We start from the raw sequence: 11,839 nt of genomic DNA, 5'->3' as shown, positions 1-11,839 counted from the left end.
TCGGTGTCATACGTCTGATGGAACTGTGGGAAACGCCACTGCAGTAGGCTGGACAACACCGTGTCTGTTGACCAGCTTCCCACTGAATAAACACAAGGAAGTAAACAGCGTCAATGGCGTTTCTCTTCTACCCCGAGACAAGGGAAGGTATTACATTCGGAGATGGGCGTGCCTTGTTTTTGAGAGAAAACACATCGGCCTGTCTTTCATGTCATGATTCACCTCCACCTTGGCCCGAAGGAAATACTGAGCTTCTTTCATGGCACAATAACCACCTCCCTCCACACACGTTGAGTTCATGACGGCTCTGATGTTCAAATGACCCTCTGTCAAGATATTATGCAGTCTTATACGTACCCACACGCACACACACACACACACACACACACACACACACACACACACACACACACACACACACACACACACACACACACACACACACACACACACACACACACACACACACACACACACACACACACACACACACATCTGAGACAATGCTCACTAAGAGAGACAAACAACGCAAGGTTTATACGTACACTTAACATTTATAGAGCTAAATACAAAAAAACACTGTGGTTCACAGTACAGATCAATTATCAAAAACATCAACATAAATAATTTGCATGACCGTTACAAATAACTTGGTCCCCGCAGTAGCAGATGAGTAAGTGGGAGTGATAGCCGATGTCTTATTGCTTTCAGAATGAACTGAACAGAAAGGCCTGCACACTGAATATGCTCCCAATTACCACATCATTGACAACGTTTCGATCCACAAGGGTCTTGGCCTGACGAAGATCCTTCCGGATCAAAACCGTGCAGTGTGCAGGCCCTTTTCTGTTCTTTTCTATAATATACTTAATCAGCCCGGCACCTACGCTTTTTTTAAGGATGTGTGTGTTGACCACAAACTTCTCTTTCAGAATAAACAACCCACTATGTCGAGAAGTTAATACTGTAGGTCTAACGGACCCGTCCTCTACACAAGTACCTTGTCCCTTCGTGGTTACGGAGAGGGGACAAGGGGACATAGCAGTGAAGGGCCTTCATATCCAGTCCCAGTCTCTCCCAATAACACTGGAAGGATTTAGCTGTCTGAGGCTGAGCCCAAAACACTGATGAAGTAATGACGACCCCAGGTGCCAGGCGCCAAACACACACCCATAGCACAGTGACCCGAGGGCCAAACGCCCTACCTGTACTGAACTGTATGTACAGCTAACGACACAAATCCAAACGCATTACATAACATTACCAGAACACTGCTGGAACGTCACAGCTAGGTCACAGCCCCTTTCTGGAGTGGTTTTTACATTTTTATACATCAGGACGGATACTGTACAACATTCGCTGGGTGAAGGAACTCGGGACGCAAAGAGAAAGGGACGGAAGGGTGAAAGAGGAGGCGTGAGCAATCACCTGAGGAGTGCGATTGAGAGACCGTTTCTCAACACCGCGGGTGTTGAAGATATGGGAGCGATGGTAATGACGGTTGAGGTGTAGGGAGCTAGAGGACTGTAGGCTCAGGCCGTGGTGGCTTGTAACCGCAGTGCACTGTGGGTTGTACTGGAGTGTGGTAGTGTAGTGTAGTGTACTGTCAGTCGTCGTGTAGCGAGGGCTCGCTCTGGGCCCCTGCTGGTAGCGCTGTAGTTCACAGGTACAGGGGGTGAAAGGTGTCCATGGCAACCATGTGCCAGTGTTTGTCTCTACCAGGATGAGCCAGGTCAATGGAGATGAGTAGGCGTCAAGATCACAGCCGTCCAACTATCAGTCTGTCTGTCTATGGGACTCACACGGTGGGAAATGAAGAGGCCCTAAGTCAGAGTCCGTGTGTCCTTCCTTTGTTCATGGGATCTGGATCTGTAGCTCCTCCTCCTCTTCGTCTGGGTCGCTGGGCGGTCCGTCTGGGTTCTCCGGGCTGAACCGGGCTGACCTCATCTTCCCAAACAGGCCCGGGCTCTTCTGCCGCCGCAGTCTAGAACAGAGGAACACAGAGGAGAGGAAGAGTGAGTGGACTTGAGTGAGAACGCTACTTCAGGTTTTGATCTCGATTTTTCACAACTGGCACTTAAAGGCCCTGTGCTGTCAAAATTCAGTTTTTCCTGTAAATTCTGATTATTCCCTCAACAACTAAGGTATAGCTCTTGCAGAAAATCGCTGTGGAGTTCTCAACAGTGAACGAGTAAACAAAGGCATATTTCAGGACTGCGTCAGCTAAATAAACATTGCATTATTCACCATTGCCTAAAAACCCAGGGCAACGGAGCTGCTTCCGTTGCCAGGTAACACTCAGTTAGCCAGCAATGACCGGTTACTGAGCCCCGGCTGCCATACTGGTGATCATATCACCTGGACAACAGTGAAATACTAATATTGTCTCTACAGAGGTAGCGCGGGGGGAGAGGAAGAGAAAGGGCGAGAGAGAGAGAGAGAAGGAGAGAGAGAGAGAGAAGGAGCGAGAGAGAGGAGAGAGAGAGAAGGAGAGAGAGAGAGAGAGAGAGAGAGGAGAGGAGAGGAGAGAGAGAAGGAGAGAGAGAGAGAGAGAGAAGGAGAGAGAGAGAGAGAGAGAGAGAGAGAGAGAGAGAGAGAGAGAGAGAGAGAGAGAGAGAGAGAGAGAGAGAGAGAGAGAAAGACAGAGAAAGAAAGAGAAAGAAAGAAAGAAAGAAAGAAAGAAAGAAAGAAAGAAAGAAAGAAAGAAAGAAAGAAAGAAAGAGAAAAAGGGAGGGTCTTCTCTCTACAACCCAGGTACATTTTTTGAAATTCAGCAGAAGGTTCCCATCGGACCTAGCTCTAATGAATCCCTCTGCGGCTCAGAGAAAAGCTTACATTATTTATCAGCCAGCCGTTTGCCGAATTGATCATCGTTTTGAGATGATTCATCATCTTAACTTGGGCCTAAAATCATACCTGCGTGTTTGCAGTCGGCTCAGTCTGCGCCATAATGACAAAGACAAACAGGTACAAGAGAAAAGCAGACCCAGTTAATTCCTTAAAGCAACAAACACTCTATTTGCTGTCTGTTTCGCTCTCTCTTTACCTTCTCCCGCTCCCTCCTTCTCTCTCTTTTACTTTCTCCAACTCCTTCCTTCCTCTGTGTCACAGCAGGCTCCGTCGATCTGCTGTCACACTTTATTAGGACACTACAGCTTAACCGTCAGGAAACTTGTGTTTCAGACAATGCCTGTGGTCGGAGTCTGGCCTGGGTAAACGGACCGGCTGTCCAGGTAAATAGAGGATTTATTAGAGATGAGAGGAGGAGCCCAGCCAAGCCCCCAGACCAGACCAGCGCCCGGGCCGTGCAGTTACACTGCTGAACAACTAGAGTTTCTAGAAAGTAGCACTTACAAACCTACGGTAGCTACCAACCCTGGGCCAGCCACCACTGTCTGCCTGGGACTGACTGACTGAGTCACTGACTGAGTCACTGACTGAGTCACTGACAGACTCACTGACAGACTCAAAATCAAATCAAATTGTATTGTATTGGTCACATACACATGGTTAGCAGATGTTAATGCGAGTGTAGTGAAATACTTGTGCTTCTAGTTCTGACCGTGCAGTAATATCTAACACATAATCTAAAAATTTCACAACAACTACCTTTTACACGTACTGTAAGTGTAAAGGAATGGAAAAGAATATGTACATATAAATATATGGATGAGCGATGGCTGAACGGCATAGGCAAGATGCAGTAGATGGTATAGAGTACAGTATATACATATGAGATGAGTAATGTAGGGTACAAAATATATATATAAAGTGGCATTGTTTAAAGTGACTAGTGATACATTTATTACATCCAATTTTTAATTATTAAAGTGGCTAGAGATTTGAGTCAGTATGTTGGCAGCAGCCACTAGTGATGGCCTTGAGATAGAAGCTGTTTTCCAGTCTCTCGGTCCCAGCTTTGATGCACCTGTACTGACCTCGCCTTCTGGATGATAGCGGGGTGAACAGGCAGTGGCTCGGGTGGTTGATGTCCTTGATTATCTTTTTGGCCTTCCTGTGACATCGGGTGGTGTAGGTTTCCTGGAGGGCTGGTAGTTTGCCCCAGGTGATGCGTTGTGCAAACCGGAATACCCTCTGGAGAGCCTTGTGGTTGTGGGTGGAGCAGTTGCCGTACTAGGCGGTGATACAGCCGGACAGGATGCTCTTGATTGTGCATCTGTAAAAGTTTGTGAGTGTTTTCTGTGACAAGCCACATTTCTTCAGCCTCCTGAGGTTGAAGAGGCGCTGTTGCACCTTCTTCACCACGCTGTCTGTGTGGGGGGACCATTTCAGTTGTCCGTGATGTGTACGCAGAGGAACCTTCTCCACTACTGTCCTGTTGATGTGGATAGGGGGGTGCTGCCTCTGCTTTTTCCTGAAGTCCACGATCATCTCCTTCGTTTTGTTGACGTTGAGCGTGAAGTTATTTTCCTGACACCACACTCCGAGGGCCCTCACCTCCTCCCTGTAGGCCATCTTGTTGTTGTTGGTAATCAAACTTAACACTGTCGTCTGTAAACTTGATTGTTGGAGGCGTGCATGGCCACGCAGTCATGGGTGAACAGGGAGTGCAGGAGAGGGCTGAGAATGCACCCTTGTGGGGCCCCAGTGTTGAGGATCAGCAGGGTGGAGATGTTGTTTCCTACCCTCACCACCTGTGGGTGGCCCGTCAGAAAGTCCAGGACCCAGTTGCACAGGAAAGGGTTGAGACCCATGGTAATTAAATGCTGAGCTGTAATCGATGAACAGCATTCTTACATAGGTATTCCTCTTGTCCAGATGGGTTAGGGCAGTGTGCAGTGTGATTGCGATTGTGTCGCCTGTGGACCTATTGGAGAGGTAAGTAAATTGGAGTGGGTCTAGTGTGTCAGGTAGGGTGGAGGTGATATGATCCTTGACTAGTCTCTCAAAGCACTTCATGATGACGGAAGTGAGTGCTATGGGGCGATAGTTGTTTAGCTCAGTTACCTTAGCTTACTTAAGAACAAGAACAACGGTGGCCCTCTTGAAGCATAGGGATTGATTGAAAATAGGGATTGATTGAATATGTCCGTAAACATACCAGCCAGCTGGTCTGCGCATGCTCCGAGGACACGGCTAGGGATGCCGTCTGGACCGGCAGCCTTGCCTGGGTTAAATTGTTTAAATGTTTTACTCACATTGGCTGCGGTAAAGGAGAGCCCACAGGTTTTGGTGAGCAAAGAAGTTGTTTAGTTTGTCTGGGAGCAAGACATCGGTGTCCGCGACGGGGCTGGTTTTCTTTATGTAATCCGTGATTGACTGTAGACCCTGCCACATACAGTGCCTTGCGAAAGTATTCGGCCCCCTTGAACTTTGCGACCTTTTGCCACATTTCAGGCTTCAGACATAAAGATATAAAACTGTATTTTTTTGTGAAGAATCAACAACAAGTGGGACACAATCATGAAGTGGAAAGACATTTATTGGATATTTCAAACTTTTTTAACAAATCAAAAACTGAAAAATTGGGCGTGCAAAATTATTCAGCCCCTTTACTTTCAGTACAGCAAACTCTCTCCAGAAGTTCAGTGAGGATCTCTGAATGATCCAATGTTGACCTAAATGACTAATGATGATAAATACAATCCACCTGTGTGTAATCAAGTCTCCGTATAAAAGCACCTGCACTGTGATAGTCTCAGAGGTCCGTTAATAAAAGCGCAGAGAGCATCATGAAGAACAAGGAACACACCAGGCAGGTCCGAGATACTGTTGTGAAGAAGTTTAAAGCCGGATTTGGATACAAAAAGATTTGCCAAGCTTTAAACGTCCCAAGGAGCACTGTGCAAGCAATAATATTGAAATGGAAGGAGTATCAGACCACTGCAAATCTACCAAGACCTGGCCGTCCCTCTAAACTTTCAGCTCATACAAGGAGAAGACTGATCAGAGATGCAGCCAAGAGGCCCATGATCACTCTGGAAGAACTGCAGAGATCTACAGCTGAGGTGGGAGACTCTGTCCATAGGACAACAATCAGTCGTATATTGCACAAATCTGGCCTTTATGGAAGAGTGGCAAGAAGAAAGCCCATTCTTAAAGATATCCATAAAAAGTGTTGTTTAAAGTTTGCCACAAAACACCTGGGAGACACACCAAACATGTGGAAGAAGGTGCTCTGGTCAGATGAAACCAAAATTGAACTTTTTGGCAACAATGCAAAACGTTATGTTTGTCGTAAAAGCAACGCAGCTCATCACCCTGAACACACCATCCCCACTGTCAAACATGGTGGTGGCAGCATCATGGTTTGGGCCTGCTTTTCTTCAGCAGGGACAGGGAAGATGGTTAAAATTGATGGGAAGATGGATGGAGCCAAATACAGGACCATTCTGGAAGAAAACCTGATGGGGTCTGCAAAAGACCTGAGACTGGGACGGAGATTTGTCCTCCAACAAGACAATGATCCAAAACATAAAGCAAAATCTACAATGGAATGGTTCAAAAATAAACATATCCAGGTGTTAGAATGGCCAAGTCAAAGTCCAGACCTGAATCCAATCGAGAATCTGTGGAAAGAACTGAAAACTGCTGTTCACAAATGCTCTCCATCCAACCTCACTGAGCTCGAGCTGTTTTGCAAGGAGGAATGGGAAAAAATGTCAGTCTCTCGATGTGCAAAAATGATAGAGACATACCCCAAGCGACTTACAGCTGTAATCGCAGCAAAAGGTGGCGCTACAAAGTATTAACTTAAGGGGGCTGAATAATTTTGCACACCCAATTTTTCAGTTTTTGATTTGTTAAAAAAGTTTTAAATATCCAATAAATGTCGTTCCACTTCATGATTGTGTCCCACTTGTTGTTGATTCTTCACAAAAAAATACAGTTTTATATCTTTATGTTTGAAGCCTGAAATGTGGCAAAAGGTCGCAAAGTTCAAGGGGGCCGAATACTTTCGCAAGGCACTGTATATATTGTGTCTAAGCTGTTGAATTGCGACTCCACTTTGTCTCTATACTTAGAGACAAAGCTTGTTTTATTGCCTTGCGGAGGGAATAGCTACACTGTTTGTATTCAGTCATGTTTCCGGTCGCCTTCCCATGATAAAAGCAGTGGTTCGCGCTTTCAGTTTTGCGCGAATGCTGCCATCAATCCACGGTTTCTGGTTGGGGAAGGTTTAAATAGTCACCGTGGGTACAACATCACCGATGCACTTGCTAATAAACTCGCCCACCAAATCAGCGTATACATCAATGTTGTTGTCAGATGCTATCCGGAACATATCCCAGTCCACGTGATCGAAGCAATCTTGAAGCGTGGAATCAGATTGGTCAGACCAGCGTTGAACAGACCTGAGCACGGGCGTTTCCTGTTTTAGTTTCTGTCTATAGGCTGGGAGCAACAAAATGGAGTAGTGGTCAGATTTGCCGAAAGGAGGGCGAGGGAGGGCTTTGTATGCGTAGTGGAAGTTATAGTATCAATGATCCAGAATTTAGTCCGTTCGCATTCGATATGCTGATAAAATATAGGGAGCCTTGTTTTCAGATTAGCCTTGTTAAAATCCCCAGCTACAATAAATGCAGCCTCAGGATATGTGGTTTCCAGTTTACATGGAGTCCAATTAAGTTATTTCAGGGTTGTCAAGGTGTCTGCATGGGGGGGATATACACGGCTGTGATTAAAATCAAAGAAAATTCTCTTGGTAGACAATGTGGTCGGCATTTGATCGTGAGGAATTGTAGGTCAGGTGAACAAAATGACTTGAGTTCCCTGACAGACTCACAGACTAACTCACTGACTGACTCAATGACAGACTCACCGACAAACTCACCGACAGACTCACTGAATGGCTGACTCACTGACTGGCTGACACACTTGATTCATACTGGAGAGCAGGGAATATGTGAGGGTGAGTGAGCGGGCTGGAAATGTACAGATAGTGAGATTTACATTATGAGCTGTCCAGGTTCATGAGTAAGCAATATTAGCTGGTGGCGCTAATCAGTCAGTAATGAATGATACTGTGGGACCCATAGTAATACTAGGCATTACAAATAGACACCCCCCTTTTCATATTATTATTATGGGTAATATCTTTAGACATTCACATGGTACTGTAAAGCAGACTAGTATTTTAGGATATAAGATGGTTATTGTGGTTATCACTAAGTAATGCTCAATGTCAGCGGCATAGTTGCATTCACCAACGCTCTGGAAAACATGAAAACAGCCTAACCAGCTCTAACGTTAGCCGGTTAGCTTGTGTGCTTGACTGCCGTTGTGACGGTCAGAACGCTCGGATCAACCACCTACTCCTCGGCCTGAGCGTCCAGTGTGCCCTCTGAACGCTCCGAGAGGGAAGCGCTCTGAATTTACAGACGGACAATCTGGCAACACTCTGAATTTACGAACGCCCAGAGCGCACTCTGGCACTCCAGATTGAATTTACGAACACACCTGAAGTGTCTAGCTAGTAATTTGTTATGCTAACAAGCTAGCACGAGGTTGCAAAGCAACAGCATCAACTTCCGGTAGACAGGTGTAGCGCTAGTATGCTCAACTGAAAGGATACCGTTTGTTTACAGTATACTAAAATGAACTAATAGTATATAGTATGTAGTATATTTTCATTAAGTATGTAGTATACAGTATGTTAATATGGGTATTCGAACACAGCTCTAGTGATGATACAGGCAGTATCAATAGACATGTATCATCATCTAGTGATGATAGTTCCGTGCATGTTTTGTGATTTCAGGTGAGCAAAGATGGCCTTAAGTGCATGAAAGTGTTACTACACATGTTAAGTGAATGTATAAACAAGTAAAGGGTATCAGGGAGATAAGTGATGCTTGTTTTAAAGTTCTCCAGGCACAGAGAAACACACCTACTGTGTTACTAACTGGCAAGGTGGTGCGTCGTAGTGAGATATGAAATTAGCCACCTGTAACCTCGAGGATATGTGAATGTGTCCATAGTTTGACTTCTTTACTGTTTTATAATGTGAAAATGTGTTTTCTACACGTTTATGTCCTATAAGAGAATGATAATGGACATATTTGTGATACAGAGACTATTGACCATCGTCAGAAGAAGACCTGGAGATGATAAAGGCAGCATGTCTGACGTGCCCCCTCTGTCTTGTGATTTAAAAAAAGAAAATGAAATGTTCTCAACTTCTACATGCTAGAAGGTCGGTGACATTATTCAAGTGTGCAACAATACCAGCAATAGAGGGGTGAGTGTGTTCAGTGAGTGTTCAGCGTGTGTTTAGTGAGTGTTCAGTGTGAGTTCAGCATGTGTTCAGTGTGTGTTTAGTGAACATTCAGGGTGTGTTCAGTCTGAGTGTTCAGCGTTTGTTCAATGTGTTCAGTGTTTGTTCAATGTGAGTGTTTAGTGTGTGTTCAGTGTGTGTTGACTGTGGGTTTAGTGAGCATTCACTGTGTGTTCAGTGTTTGTTCAGTGTGTTCAATGTGAGTTCCGTGTGTGTTTAGTGTGTGTGTGTGTTCATTGAGTATTCAGTGTGCGTTCATTGAGTGGTCAGTGTGTGTTCAGAGTGTGTTTAGTGTGTGTTTAGTGAGGTTTCAATGTGTTCAGTTTGAGCGTTCAGTGTTTGTTCAGTGTGTGTTCAGTGTGCGTTCAGTGAGTGTTCCGTGTGAGTTCAATATGTGTTTAGTGTGTGTTTAGTGAGCATTCAGTGTGTGTTCAGTGTGAGTGTTCAGTGTGTTCCGTGTGTGTTTAGTGTGTTCAGAGTGTGTTCAGTGTGTGTTTAGTGTGTTCAGAGTGTGTTTAGTGTGTGTTTAGTGAGCTTTGAGTGTTTGTTCAGTTTGAGCGTTCAGCGTTTGTTCAGTGTGTTCAATATGAGTTCGGTGAGTGTTGAGCTGTGCCCCATGCAGCATCCCTTTTGGGAGACAAAGTGACACGGTGGCTCTGCGGGGCCACCTCTGATCCCTCACCCGCAGGCTTCAGCGCCTCACTCTACACATCAAAAGACCCAGCACAGCCTCACATAATGAATCTACTCCCTCTTCAACTATGGAGGACCCCAGTCTGAGCAAACATGCGCGAGTTGAACTATTTCTAGAAATGTCCAGGACAGATGGGCGGGCCTGTGCGAAGTGGACCTGCAGTAGTGTGCGCTGCCGTGTGTGTTGTGATGACGCACGGCTAGAATGGCTCCAGGGTGAACTGAGCCTCAGTTTAGAAAGAGAAAGAACACAGCCTCCCACACAGCCAGAGATCACTCTCCGTCAAATTCGGTTATTCACCCAGGTAGAGAGAGCCTCTACGGTATGTTCGCTACAGGGGAAAACTACTGCAGAATATACTATGTTACTTCCAAGAAGCTGTATCTGTGTCAGTGCTGCCTCCCCATTTACTGCTCTCTGTTCTCATCCTCTGTGGTGTCATGCTAGCCTGGTTCTAGGTCTGTTTGTGCTGTCCTGTCAATGTCTGTGGTCATTGACCATATACAGGAGTTAGCAAGACAATGCCAACAGATGTGGAATCAGGCTAGTATGATGGTGCCAGAGGCCTGGGTGGACCCTCTCTGTTCCCCGTGCCACGTTACTCTACTGGGGGACTCACTGACAGGAACAGAGATCCTTTTAATGGCGCTAAATTACACATAATAGTGTTTTGACCACAGTCACCCACTAAACGACTAAAAGCTTTTCCATTGCCCAAACACTTAGCAAGGCCATGTTAAGGTGTGAGACAGTACATCTGGAGGAGGAGGAAGAAGAGAGAGAGAGAGAGAGAGAGAGAGAGAGAGAGAGAGAGAGAGAGAGAGAGAGAGAGAGAGAGAGAGAGAGAGAGAGAGAGAGAGAGAGAGAGAGAGAGAGAGAGAGAGAGAGAGAGAGGCCGCCGTAGGCAGACCTCGCTCTCAAGAGAAGACAGGCTATGTGCACACTGCCCACAAAATGAGTTGGAAACTGAGCTTCACTTCCTAACCTCCGGCCAAATGTATGACCATATTAGAGACACATATTTCCATCAGATTACACAGATCCACAAATAATTTGAAAAGAAACCCAATTTTGATTAACTCCCATATCTACGGGGTGAAATATCACATTGAGCCATCACAGCAGGAAGATTTGTGACCTGTTGCCACAAGGGCAACCAGTGAATAACATTGTTAATACAACCCATATTTATGTTTATTTAAGTTTCCCTTTTGTACTTAAACTATTTGCACATTGTTAGAACACTGTATATAGACATAATATGACATTTGAAATATCTCTATTCTTTTTGAACGTCTGTGAGTGTCATGTTTATTGCACATTTTTATTGCTTATCTCACTTTTGTTTATCTACTTCACTTGCTTTGGCAATGTTAACATATGTTTCCCATGCCAATTAAGCCCTTGAATTGAATTTAATTGAATTGAGAGGGGTATGGTGGGGGGATAGAGAAACGATACCAACTGGGCAAAATGAAATGTGATTTGTAAAAAAGTTGTCAACGTAAGGGAATTTTCGTCTTTTTTTCACACAACTTTGAACTTAAATCCAATGGCTTGAAACGTTTTGTTGATTTCACGTTGAATTCACTGTAGCTGGCAACTCAACCGAAATAAAATCAAAACTAGACGATTAAATTATGTCTGTGCCCAGTGGGTAGTCTATATTTTCATGCTGCTACTATATTTAATTGATCAAACTCGGGCCCAATTTCTTTCCACAACATTTCCGACAACAAAACCTCCGCAACAAACGCACTAATGCAAATCAATCTAATCTATAAAATCCAACAGCCTTGCGAAACTGGCTAATGTGTTATTTCTGTCTGTTCACAGCTGGTCCAATATCAAATAGCAAATGTGACACACTCCGTGGGAATATACAGTATGAAGGCTATACGATAGAC

General features: G+C 44.9%; 1 protein-coding gene across 1 annotated transcript in view; it reads right to left on the bottom strand.

The window, feature by feature from the left end:
* Nucleotides 1-513: 513 nt before the first annotated feature.
* Nucleotides 514-11,839, bottom strand: part of LOC118394132 (coiled-coil domain-containing protein 102A-like) — a 75,737-nt gene continuing 64,411 nt past the window's right edge. Inside the window, exon 9 of the mRNA XM_052462044.1 lies at nucleotides 514-1,984. Within this exon, the coding sequence (XP_052318004.1) occupies nucleotides 1,855-1,984 (130 nt within the window). The 3' untranslated portion in view covers nucleotides 514-1,854. The remainder of the gene's footprint in view (nucleotides 1,985-11,839) is intronic.

This window comes from Oncorhynchus keta, chromosome 14 (genome assembly GCF_023373465.1).
Source record: "Oncorhynchus keta strain PuntledgeMale-10-30-2019 chromosome 14, Oket_V2, whole genome shotgun sequence".
NCBI lineage: Eukaryota > Metazoa > Chordata > Actinopteri > Salmoniformes > Salmonidae > Oncorhynchus > Oncorhynchus keta.
This window is presented reverse-complemented; position numbering and strand designations above follow the sequence as displayed.